At 45.4% G+C, this 18,129-nt stretch overlaps 1 protein-coding gene across 13 annotated transcripts in view; it reads left to right on the top strand.

Annotated features, from left to right (window-relative positions):
* The first annotated feature begins 1,563 nt into the window (after positions 1–1,563).
* The window catches only part of Ppp4r1 (protein phosphatase 4 regulatory subunit 1), a 50,931-nt gene continuing 34,365 nt past the window's right edge, over positions 1,564–18,129 (top strand). For 2 of the 13 annotated variants that reach the window (XM_078030453.1, XM_078030456.1), the window contains exons 1-2: positions 1,819–2,203; positions 2,289–2,333. In XM_078030453.1, coding sequence (XP_077886579.1) covers positions 2,197–2,203; positions 2,289–2,333 — 52 coding nt within the window. In that variant the 5' untranslated portion in view covers positions 1,819–2,196. Of the gene's footprint in view, positions 1,716–1,818; positions 2,204–2,288; positions 2,334–2,569; positions 3,007–3,196; positions 3,222–6,926; positions 7,464–8,276; positions 8,466–15,893; positions 18,106–18,129 lie in introns of those variants that run through there. The other 11 variants (XM_021732949.3, XM_040270632.2, XM_078030455.1 and 8 more) reach the window with 10 other exon arrangements.

Raw genomic sequence — 18,129 nt, forward strand, 5'->3', positions numbered from 1 at the left:
TAACAAAACAGGGCATGCGATAACACTGTTGACTACACTGTATGTGAAACTAGGTTAAAGGCACACAGGATAATGATTGCTATTATTTGCTTAAATGTAATGGTTTTTTTTTGTTTTTTTTTTTTTTTTTGGTACTGGGGTTTGAACTCAGGAACACTTCACCACTGAGCCATATCCCCAGCCCTTTTTTCTATTTTATTTAGAGACAGGATCTCGTTGAGTTAATTAAGGCCTTGCTAAGTTGCTAAAACTGGCTTTGAACCTGCAATCCTCCTGTCTCAGCCTCCTAAACCCCCAGGGATTACAGGTGTGTGCTACTGTGCCCAGCTCAAATATAATTTTTATAAGGAAGGAATAAAGTACATGTTATAGAGATAAAGCCATTTATCTGTGAGAAAGCAGTAAAGAGTGAGAGGGTGTGTGCTGAACTCTCTGATGTTACTAACCACACTGGGTCAGGGACCTATGGCATTGTGCACCTCAGCTAGGATGGCAATGGAACACAGAGCTTTCAAGGGACAGGGAAGTAACCCCTGTTTTCTGCCTTTGCTGCCCCCTTACTGGAGGTCACCAAGGCCAGACTTGCTGAGGCCTAGCTCCCACAGCAGAGCCAGCCACCCCACATCCTGGGCTAGCACTTGGCATAGAGTTTCTATTTTCTCTTGATCACTGAGAATTCTAAGTCTGGCTTAGCTGGGGAGAATATCAAGACTGTGTGGTGGTCTCCTGACCACCTGGTGGCTGAAGCAGAGTAGGCTGTGGAGTTTGTGTTATGCAAGATCACTAGGTAGTGTCAAGAGCCAGGTGGCCTCTCCTTCTCCCTGGTCTCTCCTAGGTAGCAGGGAACTCTCAGGGATTGAGTCCCCCTCCGGTGGCTGCTGTGGACAGTTCCTGAATTTCCAAGTCCTTGCCATTTTGAGTTAGCGTCAGCTGAATTCAATAAGGACATTCTGTAAGGAAGGAGAGAAATATGAAAGTTTGGCCTTTAGTTTTAATTATTCTATACTTGGAGTTGAGTCCATTTTCATTTTTATCACTCTGAACTTTTATACCATACAATCTGTGTTCTATCTTGCGACAGCTGAGAGGAAATCTGTTGAAATAGCTGTGCGGAACCCCTTTTTTATTAGACAGATTTTTATGCATTTCAAAGGATCTGGTTCCTTAGTATCTGATGCCTCAATGCCACTAAATCCCAATGCACTGTCCTTAGTTAAGGCTACAGTGCAGAAAAGCGCACACTGATGATTTAGAATTCTCTCTTTTAAAAAAGAGAACAGGCCCCCTGAAGGGCGGGCAGGGGTTTGTGCTCCACTCTGGCGGAGTACCATTCTGGAAACCTCCGGAGCCGGATTTAGACTAGAGTCAAAGAAAGGGCAGTGAAAAGGAGTCAGCAAACCTGGCTATAGCCTCCTTTGTGCCACTAAGTGTAAGCCAGTCGCTTAGCTTAGCTCCTTTAAAACGATAGGAATAATAAAGTGTAGGACACAGGTTTCAGCTGAGAAAGTGCTGCCAAAATGACTTAAAAGACCAAAAAAAAAAAAAAAAAAAAAAAAAAAAAAAGCGAATCACAGCTCCATGCGCAACTCCGGGGCAGCAGAGGTGAGCAGGTTCGCGGGGCCCACGGGCAGCACTGGGCAGCACTGGGCAGCACGCCTGCGCTCTCCCGCAGGCCTGGCAGACGCGTGCGGCCGGGCCTCAAGGACCCAGGCTCAGTAGGGAAATCGAGGAAGGGGGCTCCGGAAGGCAGGGAGCTGGGGTGGCCGGGGAGGGGCTCCGCGGGGAGGGGCCGGCCGGCGGAGGGGTCGGGGGCGGACTAACAGGGCGGCGCCTCCTGGGCCCGCAGACCGAAGCCGCCCGGGAGCCGCCGCAGGGCCCGGGGACGGCGCGGCCGTGACCCAACAAAGCCCGCGCGGCGGGGCGCAGGGCAGCGGGCGGAGGGCGCGCACGCCGGGCGGCAGCTCGCGCGCTCGCAGCTGTGCGCGCGCCGCCAGGCAGAGGGTGCGCGCCGCCGCGGGCGGGAGCGAGCGAGCGGGAGCGCGCACACAAGTGCGAGCGGGCGGGAGGCGGCGGCGCGGCGTCCCGAGCCCGAGCCCGCCTCGCGCGCCGTCCCCGCCGCCGCCTGGCTGCCCGCGCCCACCGGCTCCGGCTCGCGCCGCCGCGTCGCGGGCCCCGGGCGGCCGCGGAGCGAGCAAGATGGCGGGTACGTGCCGGCGGGCGGGCGGGTCCCGGGGCCGCGGCCGGGGGCGGGCGGCGGGCGGCGCTGACCGGCTTCTCTCTCCTCGCAGACCTCTCGCTGCTCCAGGAGGACCTGCCGGAGGACGCGGACGCGTGTGAGTGGCGCGGCCCGCGGGGACGGGGAGCGCGGCGGGCGGGCGGCCGGCGGGCGGCCGGCGGGCGGGAGGGGACGCGGGGGGACGCGGGGTGGCGGGGACGGCGGCGGGGACGCGGGGACCGCGGGGGACTGGGACGCCGGGGCAGCGGCGGGAGACCGGAGACGCCGCGCTCGCTTCCGCCCGCCGCGGCCGGCGCCGCCTCCCCGCCGCCGCCTCAGCCTGGGTCGGGCCTGGAGCGCGGCCTGGCCCTGTCGCCCGCAGCGCGGCCTGGCCCGGTCGCCGTCCCCTCAGGGCTCGGGCTTGAGGGTGGCTTTCCGTGTGGGGAGGGTCCGGGTCCCGACGCGGCTTCCGGGCCACGGCGAAGCCGGCCGAGGGCGCCGCCGCCCTTCGTGCTCTCCGAGCCGCGCGACGTGTCCGGATTGATGACAGCGGGGACAAAGAAGGGCCGGCCGCGCTGTCGCAGGGCGTTCTAGTTGCCGTCGAGGTCCGCGATAGATGGGGGCCAGGGGACGCCCGGCGTCGCCGTGCGGGTCCCCGAGGCCGCGCCCGCACCGAGGCCAAAGAGGTCGCCGTCCTGCCGCGCCCTCGGTGCCCGGGTCGGCCCTGGCCTTCCTGGGCTTCCCTGGCCTCCATTAGCCGTGGCTCCTGAGACTCTGGTTGTCAAAGTGCGGTAAGGGAGAGCTTTACGGTCTAGAGAGACCCCAGCAAAGAGTTGGTATTTTTTTTTTTTTTTGAAGAAAGGGAATCCTATCCGAACATCCCGTGCTAAGCCGCTGGTGGGTGGGCCTTTCCCTGATGGCCTCTTACAGGGAGCGGAGGGACCGGTCCGGTGCTGTTCTCCCTGGTCACTCACCTGCGGGTGAGCCCAGGCAGATATGCTCTCAGGTATCTTGCAAGGTGGGGACTGGAGAGGGGGCCCGCGTTATGTTGCCTCAAGACAGGGCTTTTTAGTCTCGTGTTGAGACCTTATAAATGAAAGATTCATTCATTCAACAGGTATTTAAGACTGACACTAGCAGAACTTCCCAGTGTTCATTTGACCTCAGGGGTCATGGTCATGCACCCTTTGAAGGATGAGGTGCAGTTCCACCCAGCCTAGAGGGGAAGGCTGTCCTGGGAAACATGGGCCCTGAACAGGATGGCCACGGCCTGAGCCCCTAGTGGGTTATAAACGGTTGTCAGGAAGGCCCCAGAGGCTGTGCAGTGACCACACAGACTAGAGCCAGACAGCCTTGTTGCAGTCTGAGCCGTGCTACTTTGGGCAGACTGGGCAGCTCAGGCAACCTCACAGTACTTAGATTTCACTCTTGTAAGTGGGCATGAAAAATATCCCCTAATTTGTAAGAGTCCTCACGACAGGACTGGACTTAACGCCTTTGGCACTTAGAACTACCTGGGTAAATAGCGACTCTTGTGTTTGCCATTCTGAGTAAAGAGCAAGGTTAGCATAGAGGAAAAGCAGAGAAGGAGTTACTGATGTCAAACTTAACAGAATTGATATAAATGCTGCCACAGCTTGCACTGAACTTTTTTTAGGTTCTGTTTTATGTTCACTTTAATTCAGGATAAAAATTTAGGTATTTGTTGGAAGGCACGAATTATTTGCATATTTACAATTTTGTTGAAAATTGTTTTAGAGAAATTGCTCATTTTTCTCAGTTGCTAAAATTCTTACAGGTAATACCTTTACCCAGAATACTCGGGGGCAGAGGATCTTTGAGCCTAAGGAGGTTTACAGGACTCCTTGCCTCCTGTTGTGAGGGGATAGAAAGAGGCCATAGTGTCTGCATAGAGGGCACGATGGTTGGTAAGGGGATAAAACAGCTTGGGAACCCAGAGGAGCCATAGAAAGCAGAGGCAGAGAGTGGAGAGTGGAGTTGGCTTGGAGCCCATGGGTGAGTTTCTCTCCGCCAGTGCCAGGGGGAAGGCCAGCCTCCAAGGTAGCATGTGTTTCACTCTTCCATCCAGCCAGGCCTGTTCTAAGTTGACCCTTGGATTGGAAAGAAATGATTGTCTGATCCAGTTCTAGAGCCTGGTCACCTGCCTTAAATGCAAGTGGAAGAGAACACTTCTGTTGTACAGGTTACTGTAGCTGTGGATCCCAAAAGGACGTGGTGGAGTCCAGATCTTGACAGGGGAAGCATTGCTAGGCCTGAGTTAGCCTCAGGTCAGGTGTTTTGATTTGTTTCTAAAGTCTCTAAAGTCTGGAGTGGGGAAGAGGGTTGGTTAAAGACTGGCTTGGTTGATAGCTGTGAAGAAAAAAGTCCCCCAATCCTAAGAATCAAAAAATGGATGTATTGTATTATATAGCAAAAAGCCATGAAGTTTTGTTTTGTTTTTTGTGGTTTGGTGGTTCTGGAAATGGAACTCCACCTAACAGGTGTAGGCAAATGCTGTACCACCGAACTATATCCCCAGCCTCCAAAAAGCCATAAAATTATCATTAGGCATAGTAAAATTAGGGTTTTTTTAAGTTGAAAAGTGATATTTTTCACTGAGGGTATGGCTCAGTGGTAGAGCACTAGCCTACCATGCTTGAGACACTGGGTATTCAGTTCTTAGCATCGAAGAAAAACAACAAATGAAACAAAACAAAAAAAACCCAAAACCCTAAAGTGATTATTTTCAGTACTGTATCATGAAATGTACTTTGAATTTCAAAGTGAAAGCAGGCCAGAGACTTCATTTAAGTACATGTCTCAGCAAATTTCAGTGTTGGATAAAATGTCATTTTTATGATTTTTGTTCCTTGAATAATAGGAAGCAATACAAATTTGTAGATAGACTTTTAAGAAAAGATACTCAAATTTTATATTGTCAGCTTTTCAAAATTCAATTTCAGTTTATATTGAAGTTGCTAGATGTCTAAAGTGATAGAGCAAGGACTTAACATACAGTAAGATTTGATGAGCTGATGTTTATAAAATAATCTCATTGAAGGAGTCTGATTAAAATTAAAACTTTAGAAGAATGGTCATATTAACACTTAGTAGTTATGGAGACTTTCAAGCACAGATTATTTTTTCCCGCCATCTTGTGATGTATAGACTGTGGTATTCTAATATTGGTAAATACATCAATTAATACCCAAAGGGACTACAATATTTTCTCAAGGAACAAAACTCCTAAATTCAGATGATTGTAATCCAGGCCTTCTGATTTTAAATATTGTATCTAAAATATTATCTCTTCTCAAGTTTCACATTTTACAACATTGAGCAGCCCAACCTGTCACATAGGCAGTTTGCTTGAGGCCATATTTTAAAGGCCCTTATGAAGTATTCCAAGATGCTGTGTGGGGTTTAGTTTAGTTACCTAGAGAGAAGAGAGTCAATGGAGGTTGAGAATAATACAGCTTATTTAGTCCTTCTTAACTTTTATGTTAGAGTAACTAGGCATGATGTTGATGAGCTTTTGAAGCTGTTTATGAAACATGCCATCCCACAGACTGTTTTATTGTTGAAGTTTTGGAATCTCTTTATATTGCTCTGATTTTCTTGTTTGAGGGCAATGTTGGAGTACAGGAATGACAAATCCCGAGGTCATTACCTTCAGTAATGACAGATTACTGAAGGTCACTGCTCTGATCCAGTGCCTGGTCTTTAGCCCTCTAGCTACTCCCTGCACCCCCCCAGGGATTGAACTCAGGGGCACTCAACCAGAGTCATATCCCATTCTCTTTTTGTATTTTATTTAGAGACAGGGTCTCAGTTGCTTAGGGCCTCGCCAAGTTGCTGAGGCTGGCTTTTGAACTTATGATCCTTGTGTCTCAGCCTCCTGAGTCCCTGGGATTACAGGCCTGCGCCAGCATGCCTGGCTAGCCCTCCAGCTACTTTTAGAAAACAGTTCCAAAGAACTTCCTACAGTCCTTGCCACTGGGGGAGCTGAGAAGTAGAAAAATGTGACTGTGTCCAGTAGTGGCCAGAGAATCACCAAAACTCCCAGAGGTGCTCTTGAGCATGATGATGTTTAGGTGTTCTTAAGCAGGGATTTGAGAGAGTGAGCAATGAGACTTGGTGACATGTTTTGTTTGCTGCTAAAAGATGAGACAGGAGAAGTCTTAGAGGTAATATGATTGATGGCCTAGGAAAGAGTGCTCTAAAAATGGTCTAGTGGTGGTGGGGGCTGGAGCTGGGCTCAAGTGGTAGAGCACTTGCCTTTCCCATGTGAGGCACTGGGTTCCATCCTCAGAACCACATAAAAATAAATAAAGTTATTGGGTTCATTTTCACCTAAAAAAAAATTTAAAAATGGTTTAGTGGTGACCATCTGTGTATAAAATCATTAATGATGCTTTAAAGGGCTAATAATTCCTGACATAAAATTTTTAAAAAAGGAGGGGAAACTTTTGTAACTATACATGGGTTTGTAGCTATATAACCAAAAACAATAAAGAAAATACTGAAACTACACGTAGAGTTTTTGTTCTTGCCTGTGAATGAACAATCTTGTAGGTGAAGTTCAGAAGTCGCCACATTTCTTTGGTTACTGGTTTATTATTTCTGGTTCTTTTGCCTCAGTCTTTCATCGAAACAGAGAATTTGTATTTTTTTTAATTAAACTGATATTACCTTATATCTACATTTACATTAACCTTTCTTTTTTTTTTTCTTTTATTTTGCAGTATTGAGAATTGAACCCAGGGGTGCTCTACTGTTGAGCTACAACATATCCCCAGTCCTTTTTAATTTTTATTTTGAGTCAGGGATTTGCTAAATTGCCCAGGTTGACCTTGACTTTGTGATCTTCCCATCTCAGCCTCCCAGGTAGCTAGGGTTACAGGCATGTACCTGCTTACCTGGCTACATCTTTTTTTTTTTAATTGCTGTAAATTGCTTTGCTTTTCCCTTGTATCTGAGAATGACCCTAATGTGATGTCGGACGCACAAAGGAGGTTGACACATGGCTTTTGGACCTGCACAGTGAAAGATCAGTATTCCCTATAGCTTCTTAGGAGCGCCTGGCACCTGCCTGCTTTTAGCAGAGGTCGTTGAGTGGGCTGATCACCTGACTGTTCTTCCTCCCACAGTCGTGTCCTGACTCTGCTATCTTCAGTGTCTTGGCTTCTTAGCTCCCTGGACTTGGGAACAAGCTTGATGGCTGGCCTGATTGATACCAAGATTGGCGGTGAGCGTCTTCCAGGCAGTAATTGTGGCGCTATCGCAGTTTGGGTCTGTGGAAGGAAAAGGCACTGGCTTTTTAGACCTTTAGACCTGGGAGTCACATTCTGGCCCTGCTGTGTAATCTCTTATAATCCTGAACAAGGTGCTTAATGTTCCCCAGCTGTTTTATGTCATGAAATATTGATGGATTTTGGATTGGCTTTGGTTTTTGACTATTACAGATCAAGCTGTTGTACACATTTCATGTCCAGTTTTTTACGTAGATGTGTGTGTTCCTTCTCTTGGGTTTGTATCCAGGAGTATCTTAGGAAGTTGTCCGACTGTTTCCATGATGGTCACGTCAGGTTCCATCCGCAGGGCAGTGTGCAGGTCCTCCCTCCCTGGCTGCTCTCTCCGGCAGCCTTCATTCCAGCCCTTCTGCTCAGTGCGAGGTTTCTTTGAGGTTTGAATTTGCTTCTCATTAATGGCTAATGATGTCTGTCTTCTCATGTGCTCATTTGCTGTCTGTTGCTTTGGTAAAGTGCCTTTCCACATCTTTAGCTCCTGGTTTTGTTGGAACACCTTCCCAAGTTTTAGAGTTGTTTATATATCCAGATACAAGCCCTTTCTCAGATACTCAGACAAGTTCCATATCTGCGACTTGTCTTTTCATTGTCTTAATGGTGCAGTTAGAAGAGCAGAAGTTTTGAGTTTTCTGTTTTAACTTATTGTTTTATCACAGAGGCCCTTTATTAGGCTGAGAAGTTTCCCTGTCTTTGTTGATAGCTTAAGGAAAGTAGGAATGAATACTTGTTGAATACTTTATTCTATGTTTATTGAGAGGATTCGATGTTTTTTTTTCTCTTTTAGTTTTTCAGTTTGATGAGTTACAGTGGCTTTTTGAATAAGTATTATTAATTATTCATCAGCCACCACAGCAGGTACAGCATCCTGTGCATACCCACCCCGCAACACTGCAGCTTCATTCAGCCCTCAAACATGAACTTTCAGGGGAAAGAAGAGGCAGGTAGGGTACTTACTTTAAGTGATCATGCCAAAATGTTACTGCTAGGATCTGAATTTAAATTAAGATTCATTATCATCTTTTCTTTAAATATAAAATTTGTTTTGGTAGAAATAACTCATTTTTTTCAAGACTTTATTTATTGGGGATTGATGGTAATTTGGTCCTGAATAGTTCAAATTTTATATTTGAACTACTAGGGAAGAAAGGGTTTATGTGGTGGCACATACCTGTAATCCCCAGAAACCTGGGAGGTTGATGCAGGAGGTTCACAAGTTCAAGGCCAGCCTGGCAACTTAGCAAGACCCTGTCTCAGAATAAAAAATAGAAAGGGCTGGGGATGTAGCTCAGTGATAAAGTGCCCTCGGTTCTCCAGAACAACAACAAAAAGGTAAAGAAGAAAGAGTCTTTGTAACCAAAATGATTGGATTATTAAGACTATAAGGAAACCATTCTCTCTGAAGGGAACGAAGGACATGCTTGTAAAATCCACACGTACAGGCCTTTGATAGGCTGCATACTTCTGTATCACAGGGTTTAGAAAACATGACCTTGGTAACCAGTTGGAAAATAAACATGCCACTGCCCTTTATATTTACTTATTGTATGTTTGTCCCTCAGAATCTATCAGGATTGTTTCCAGGACCCCCTTGGATACCAAGTCTGTGAATGCTCAGGCCCCTTTTATCAAATGCCAGATTTGCCCATTATCTGTGCACATCCTCCTGTATGACTTCAATCATTTCCAGATGCCCAATACAATGTAAATGCTATGTAAATAGTTGTTAGGCTGTATTATTTGGGAAATAATGAAATCTGTGTGGTTTAGTACACAGGCCAGTTTTTTTTTTGTTTGTTTTTAGCACTTTGGATCTGAGGTTGACTTAATATTTGACTAAATCATACTTCAGAACATCTGGACAAGGAGGTAAACTATACCATAGGAAACTATTTTGTGAGGCAGAGGCAGGAGGATCGCAAGTTCAAGACCAGCCTCAGCAACTTAGCAAGGTCCTTTGGACTGGGGATATAGCTCAGTTGGTAGAGTGCTTGCTTAGCATGCATGGGTTCAAACCCCAGCACCACCAAAAAAAAAAAAAAAAAACTTAGCAAGATCCTGTCTCAAAATAAAAAAATAAAAAGGATATGGCTCAGTTGTTAAGTGTCCTGAGTTCAATCAAAAAAAAAAAAAAAGATTCCTGCTGTAAATTTACTTGTGAGATTGAACATAAAGGACAATTTTGTACTTGCTTATAAAGATAATTTCTAAGGATTTAGTAACTTTTAGCATTTATATTTGAAGGAAGGAATTCCAGTAAACATTATTTGTTCCAAAGTACAAACTAAATTTGACATGCCTGTTGCTTAAGGCTGTGTTTGGTGAGGACTGAACTGGTCTTCACATTTTTGTCTTTTCTATTAATTTTTCTTCCCCCAGCAAAGACTCAATTGGGTCTCTGCTATAACACTAGACCAGCGTTGGAAAGTTCTATAAAGGGACAGAGAATGAATAGTTCAGTTTTGTGGGCCACATGGTTTATGTTGTAACTACTCAGATCTGCCGAATGGCCAGAGCAGCTCTGGGCAGTATGTAAATGAGTAGCCTGCGTGTCTTCTGGTCAGACTTTATTCATAAGAACAGGAGGCCAGCTGTCCTGCTGTCCGAGATCTACCCCCTCTTCCTATACTGGAGAATCCAGGCCTCCACGTTTCATTTTACCCACAGCACAGTGCCCGGCAAACAGTGAACTTTCAGTACACATTTGCTTCAATGAATCTTGTTTTTTTCTGGCCACATTAGGTAAGGCCATAAACTTAATTTTAAATAATGAAATTTTAATTTTTTAAAAATGTATTCACTTATTTTGGCAGTACCAGGGGTGGGCACCAGGGCCTCGCTTGCTAGGTGAGCACTCTTCCACTGAAGTACATCCCCACTCTTAGGTTTTCCCTCAGTTGCCCTGGCTGGCCTTGAACTTAAGATCCCCCTGCATCCGCCTCCTGAGGAGCCTGATGACGGGCCTGTGCCACCATGCCTGACTCATACTGATATGTTTGAAGTCCACTGGGTTTATGTGTTTCCTCCAGATTTGATTTAGGCTGTGCCTCTTTTCACTTTTTGACAGCACAGGTATAAGTGTTGTAGTTGTTTCTCAGTAGTCTCCCTTGGTCAGAGGCACTAAGGGCTGCTTCTCTGTTACTGGCGACGTTGAGGTGATGTATGCCACCCTTCTCCCCTGTGAAGGTTCCAACACTGGGGACTACCCTGTTCCTACAGTGAATCTTGCCCCAGTCCTTCTGCTTTGCAGGAGAGCTTGTCCTTCCTCCCTATTCATTTCTTGGTATGTTTATTTGTAAAGACTTCAGAAAGAGAACATTTGATGGATTGATTGTGGTCTTATCAGTATCAAGGCAAAAAAATTGAAGGGGAGGACAGAGCCTCAACCTTTTCCTGTTTGATAGGATATCATCAGCCATTATGTGGGGGATAAAAGGGTGTTCTGATCAAGCATGGTGAAAGTGACGTGTACAGATTCCTCGGTTTCCTTCGATGTGGTACTTGTCAAAGGCATAATGTGCTGATGCACTTGTGAGTGACAGGAGGGTTAAAGTGTGTTAGAGAGACCCTGACTCTCCAAGCACCTCTGTGGGCATCTTCCATTGATATTAAATGAATCTGCTGCCTTTGTAATAAACATTAAATTGGATTTTTTTAGGGAATTGTATTGAGGAGTGGGTTAGTGGTGGCAGAAGAAAAAGAGAAAACAAACTAAACACTGCTGTGGCTGGCAAAATAAACCTCAAGGGCTCTCAAGGCTGCAGGAATGGAGAGGGAAAGTCTTTTTTTTTTTTTTCAAAGAGAGAGAGAGAGAAATTTTAATATTTATTTTTTAGTTTTCGGCAGATACAACATCTTTGTTTGTATGTGGTGCTGAGGATCGAACCCCGGCCACACGCATGCCAGGCGAGCATGCTATCGCTTGAGCCACATCCCCAGCCCCAGAGGAAAAGTCTTAATTGGAGTAGGAATGTCCTGTGAGGTATTTGTAATAGGTACATTTAAACAGAAGAGGCTAGAGCGGCCAGAGCAGGATGGATGACACCACACAAAGCCAGAAGGCAGTTGACGCCAGCAGGAGAGAGAGCTTGAGGAGGCCTGTCCTACTCGGCCAGTGGGTAGGATGGAGGGCTGGGGAGTGCAGGAATGTGGGAGTGAGTGGGGTTGGCATGAGGAGCGCCCGGAGATGGGTGGAGCAGGCACTTGCTGTCCTAGGACAGTGGTCTCCAAACGTTACCGCATGTTTCCTAAACCATCTGAAAACTCTGTGTCACACATACATTGTCAAGTTGATACCCAGGATTTTCCAAGGTTATATTCACAAAGTATGTAATTTTCAGTGTATTTCAAATATTGATATTGTAAAAATAACAGTAGTGTCCCTTTGAAACGGGATGTAAACTCCAGAGCGGGTTCAGGAACATTTCTGCCTACCGTGTTTACCGTCCCCAGCACACTCCCTGCTTTGCCACCTCCCGTTGTTCTCTTTCTTCTTGACCCCTTCCCACCCACTCACACTCTGACCCTAATCTGCTTAGGCCGAGACTTGTGATTGCCTACCATGTTTATTTGTACCAAAAATAGGTATACAGAGGAAAATTTAACATTTGAATGTCCTTGTAGCCATTGAACTTAAAATTTCTTTTTATTAAGCTTCCATTACTACTAAGTTGATCATCCAGAACATATACAAATTACACATAATTTTGTTGAAAGCAAAATTTTATTGAAAAGTCATCTAATGGATAAGATTTTTAAAAAATTAATTATGAATTGATAGATGAATAGGATTTACTGTTTAGAATGAGACAATATTTAGCATCAGTTTTTAACTTCACATTTTAAGGGTTATAAGCACTGAGAAATTGTATTGATATAAATAATGTGATGGGAATGGGAAGGGCTTTTTTGAACCTCTAACTTTGGTGAATAATAATTTTGAGAAGAGACTCACGTAAGAGGGATCCCAGCAGTTTGGGAGGCCAAAACAGAGGGATTACAAGTTCAGAACCAGCCTTGGCAACTTCTCAAGACCCTGTCTCAAAAAATTTTTAGAAAGGTTGGGCACTGTGGTGCACTCCTGTAATCCCAGCAGCTTGGGAGGCTGAAGCAGGAGGATCATGGATTCAGGTCAGCCTCAGCAACTTAGTGAGGCCCTTAGCAATGCAAGCAAGACCCTGTCTCTAAATAAAACATAAAAAGAGACTGAAGATTTGACTCAGCAGTTAAGCACCCCTGGGCTCAATCCTCAGTACCAAAAAAAAAGACAACCCAAAATGTAGCTCACAGATAGGGCACTTTTAGGTTCATCTCCCTCCCACCCACATACCCACACATAGGAGCAAGAGAGAACGGGGCAGAGTAGAGCTGTCTTGGCACCTTTGCGCAGTTGCTTCAAGGACCAGTAGCTTGGGCTATAAGTTCAGTGTGACAGGAAAAAGCCCTGTGCCCTCTGTTGCTCCAAGTGTAGCATAGATGGCAGTGTTCATGAGTGCTGTGCCCATTTTTCATGTCACCTCTGTAGCACTGTTTCTGTAGTTGAGTCAGAAATAGTGGATGAAGTAGGTGAGACGTAAGAGCCGTGAGTGTTGGACAGAAGCCCGTCATGCCAGATGAGGAGACTGCAGGGACTGAAGCTGTGAGGGCAGACCCCCTTTGGCACCCGTGCTCCTCTTGCTCCTAAGCACATGCACCATTAGTGAGATGGGGCAAGTGTCCCATTTTCTCCTTTGTTCTCATGGTAGCTGGCATCCCTTCTCCCCCACTTGGCATTGTGGAGTACACAAAGTGTGTGTGTGGTAGGAAGGAAAGTGGATTTGTTGATGCAGCTCTGGGCACTTTTAACAGAATGGATTGGAACCATCTTCTAAAAGAACTCTTAAGATTTAAAAATGGTGGGTTGAAATTTTTCACTGAGTGAGCATAGCACCAGTTTGAATTTGTCATCTATCTGGGCACGTTTGGCAAGGGAGAGAAAGAGGCATGCTCATGCAGAGCTGTGGTGCTGCTGATGGTGTGTGTTCCGCGGGGGTGGGAGGGTGGTGGGGGAGTCAGGCCTTCCTGAGGTCCTGCCTTCCGCCCTCTGCTGCTTGGCAAGGCCGTTGGAAAGGAGTGTTGGGAAATGAGGCCTGGAATCCTTTTGGAATGTGGTGGAAAGACAGTCATCTGGCTTGGAAAATACATAATCTTTGTTTAATTTTTAAAAAATAAGAGATGAAGGGAAGGAGAGGAGAGTTAGGATCAGGAAGGACAGTGGAATCAATCTGATAACTTTCCTGTGTACATATATGAATCCACCACAGAGGATCACCAACATTTATATCCACAAGACTAGGATCCTAGTAAGATATAAGATATCAAGCAAGACTCTTCAGGCTTGTATTAATGTATCAAAATAGATTCTACTGTCTTGTGTAACTAAAAAGAACAAATAAAAATAATGCAACTGAAAAAAGTGGTGATTTTAGTGAAATTTTATCTTAATTGAATACATGTGTTATCCAGAATTGTCTATTGCTCAAAAAAGGTTGACATTAGTTAAGTTGTTGCTTAGAAAAAATCTATACCAACTTGTATAGGGAATGTTAAAAAAGAAAGAAAAAAAAATCTATACCAAATTCCTTGTAATTTTTCAAACATGAAATGGTTCTCCTCGACTTTCTTGGACTTTCTCTGTTTAGAATGTTTTCCTCCTGCCCTCTGTCCTGTTTGGCAAGCTCTAGTGTATCTTCCAAGAATTGTCTTGACTTGGAAACCTTCTCTAACTCAGTATTCATTTTAATTCCTCTGTTGGCTTTCTAGTTGTACTTCTTGCATGTTTTAGAGATTAGTCCTAAGATTGCAATCTGCATCTCTAATTCATTGAAATTAACATATACTTTGAATAAGCTGCAGGGACCTTACTACAAATGGTGTCTTCCCTCTGTGCTACACAAGGCTTCCTTCCTTCCTTAAGGCATGTGTGCTGCAGAGTTTTTTCAGTGGTGACGATAGTTTTTAAATTGCTTATTTCTGAATTTCTCTTTGTAACCTGGGGCAGATGTTTGATTGAGGCTGGGTAAGACTTACAGGTACATTCTGTAGCAGTGGTGATCAAAGCCTGTGGACTCCATAGGGGTGAGGTCCATAGTCTTAGTCAGCTTGACCTAGGACAGGAAGGATGTCAAGCCAGGGTGATTCTGTGATTCTGTGGATGTTGGCAGGGGCAATGTATTGGGAAGTAGAAGTAGACCTTTGTCACCAGGGTCTGTGCCAGAGTGGAACGCTCCTGTATAGAAGAGTGGTCAACCATGATTGACAGACTGTGACAAAAAGGTTGAAGCAAAGCACAATTCTGTTACATCTAGGAGTGTGTTTCTCAAATGTAGTTGAGCAGTTCACATTTGAATTTAATGGGGTATTTATTAAAAATAAATGCTCAGGGCCTCACTGTGAAGCCACACAATCAGTGTGTGGGTCTCAGAATCTGCATTTAAACACAGTGATGCTGACAGTGGTTGCTGGAGGCGGCTTCCTCACTGCCACCACCACCACCACCCCCCGTCCCGGCTTATGACCAGAATCAGTGTTATTAATGTTTGTCTTTAACACATGTGAGACTCTGATGAAACAATTTGGTCATAGTCATAGAATTCTAGAGCCTGCATAAAGGTGCCTTTGACGTCATGCTGGCTCCACAGTCTTAGGTACAAAGGAGGAAACTTACCTGAATGAGTGTGTCTGAGTGGCCTTTACAACTCTGATTCATAATGCTGGTACTTTGCTGTGAGTTGCAGATCAGAAGCTGTGTAAAATTTACCGTAAGTAATGATGAACACAGTTAGGGATTATTCATAACCCAGTGTGACAATCACTGTTTTTTCATTGGGGTATTTAGACCATTTGTACTTAACGTACTTAATGCTAAGATTGGGCTTAAATCTCTCATCTTGCTCCCCTGTTTGTCCCTCTCTTACTTCTTTCCTTTATCCTTTTTTTCTTTTGGGTTGAGTTTTTACAGTCGTTATTGACTGGTTAGCTGTTGTCTTTGTTGATTTTGTTTGGAGTTTGTGACTGGCACGGGTCCTTAACTTGACCATCTGCCTTCCCGGGGCACTGCTCTTCACAGAGGCGAATGGTGCTCTGCTTCACCCCGCTGCTGCCCTTCCCCTGCTGGAGCTGCTTTACCTCCACTGGCCTTGAGCTCCACAGGGCATTTCTATCTGTTTACTTGACAGTACATATTTTTGCCTTAAACGCTTATCTTAATTTAAGAGATTTCAAAAATAAAGAAGCTTTTTATTATTTTTAATTACCCACATATTAACCATTTCTGATACTCTTTGCTCCTTTAAGTAGATCCAGATTTCCTTGTGATATTATTTTCCTTTTGCTTAAAGAATTTAAATGTGTCTAATGGTGTATGTCTGTCATTGAGGACATCAGCTTTTGCATGTCTGAGAAGAGTCAATTTTGTATTTGAAAGGTTTCTGTTTGTTGGGTATAGAATGGGGAAGTTGGTATTGTCTAGTAATATATATATATATTTGGTATCAGGGATTGAACCCAGAGGTGCTTAACCACTGAGCCACATCCCCAGCCTTTTTTCATATTTTATTTAGAGGCAGGGTCTCACTAAGTTGCTTAGGGCCTTCCTAAGTTGCTGAGGCTGGCTCTGAACTCCGTGTTCCTCCTGCCCCAGCCTCCCTAGCCGCTAGGATTACAGGTGTGTGCCACTGCACCTGGCCTGTTGTCTGTTGCTCTGCCATCTGGCTTATCAATAAGTAATCTGTCATTCTTTGTTCTATAAATAAAGTGAGTTTTCCCCTCGTTGATTAAAAGTATCAAAAACTATTTTCTTATGGCTAGTTTTGTTTGTTTGTTTGTTTGTATAAACCATTTAAAGTGTTAGGGTCAGTTTGGTCCTAGATGATCCACCTTAGTCAGAAGTAGAAGAGCATGTTTGGGTGTTTCTTTAAATACAAAAGCTGTCTTCATTTTAGCAAACTGGAATAGTTGGAAGTGGCAGTGCTGCCTTTTGTAGTGGCTTTCTGATGGCATTTTCTTGGGGGTGGAATACTTCTTTTAGTGCACTGCTCAGAGTACAGTGCCACAAGATGGGCCCATTCCATGTACTCACTCACATTTTAAAGAGGCCTTTTTTGGGCCATACTGGGGATTGAACCGATGGGCCGCACTCCATCACTCACTGAGGGTGTGCCCAGTCGGAGCAGTGACAGTGGGGTCTAATTGGGACATGAGAGGCCTTTTCTATTCCTCATGTGGCAGCATTGTGGTGCTTCTCATGTTGTGGTGTTTTTGCTTTCCTGAGCAAAGACCTGGAGCAAAGATAAAATCTGGTTGTGAGTGATGAACAGATTGGTTGCAGAAAAGCTTAAGTGTTTCTTTGTGCCAGGAAATATTCTTGGAGATAAAGCAGTGAATAAGGTGAAAATTCCTGTCCTCCTGGAGCCCATATCTAGCTCTGCAGAGACAGATGGAAAGTTAAGGCAAGCTAGCACATCGGAGGTGGTGACAGGCAGGAATGGAGGGTGTTAATCACCGTGGAGGGGGATGTCTGGGAGCGCTTGTGCTTCAGGCAGGGCCTGACGACCTGGTGTTGGGAGCTCTTACTGGAATCTCGAGCTTCCATCTCCTTCAGCCTCAAGATTCTCCCATCAGTTATATTCCCTTTTCCCCAGCACTTGGATTTATATTTATTTGTTGACTATTTACTTTTATCATATAAGCATGTTTCAAATCTTTCTCTTTTTAAAATATTAGAAACTAAACAAAATAAAAAGTAATCTTCGTTGAGCCTTGGGTGTCCTGGCTAATTGTTCTATAGCTACAGTTCCGCAGGGCACCTTTTGAGCTGGTTGTCTTCCTCTGTATATTGTTTTTCTCAGCCATGACTGTGGTCTGGCTCCTCCACTTTGATAGCACAAGAATCACACCTGATAGGTGACAGTACCATATTCAATGGGCAGGTGCCAGTTAGTCGTGCCTTCAGATTCTGTCTGCCTGGTGTCTTTGAAGCCCTTACCTTCTGCTAGTTTCATCCATTCTCTTCTGGTTCTCCCTCCTCTTCTGGCAGTGTAAGCAGTTTCTGGCCTTGCAGTCAGTACCTGCCTTCTTTGTGATGCATTTTAAAGTAGGTTGTCTTCTCAGAGGCACATCAGTGCTTGAGGGCAGAAGCTATGGTGTTTCCATGGTCATTTCCTCAGCGTAAACCTGGTCCTGGGCATAGGCTGTTCAGTGAGCTCTTGTTTAGTGACAGTAAGTACACTGCTGGTTTTAGCTTACCTCTAGTGAGCGAAGTCCTCAGCTGTACCTTTGGCTATGGAATCCACCATATCCCGTTTGACTGTGTGTGTATCACTTCCAAGTACACATGTTCCCATCGAGCATGTAAGTCCTTACACCTGTGGTCCCTGTTCCCTCCCGTGATCTGTAGCTGTTGGCCTTGTATTCCCTGTGGCTGCAGTGGTGAGATGGCATCTGGAGAAAGAAGGGGTACCCTTCAGCTTCTGGTGCTGCTGGCTTGATGCCGAGGGTCCCTTGGGATCCTCCTCACCACTCCAGCGGTGTGTGTGCTGCACACAGGTGAGGGGTGCTTGTGGTTTCCGA

Source organism: Ictidomys tridecemlineatus, chromosome 13, assembly GCF_052094955.1.
Source record: "Ictidomys tridecemlineatus isolate mIctTri1 chromosome 13, mIctTri1.hap1, whole genome shotgun sequence".
Lineage (NCBI taxonomy): Eukaryota > Metazoa > Chordata > Mammalia > Rodentia > Sciuridae > Ictidomys > Ictidomys tridecemlineatus.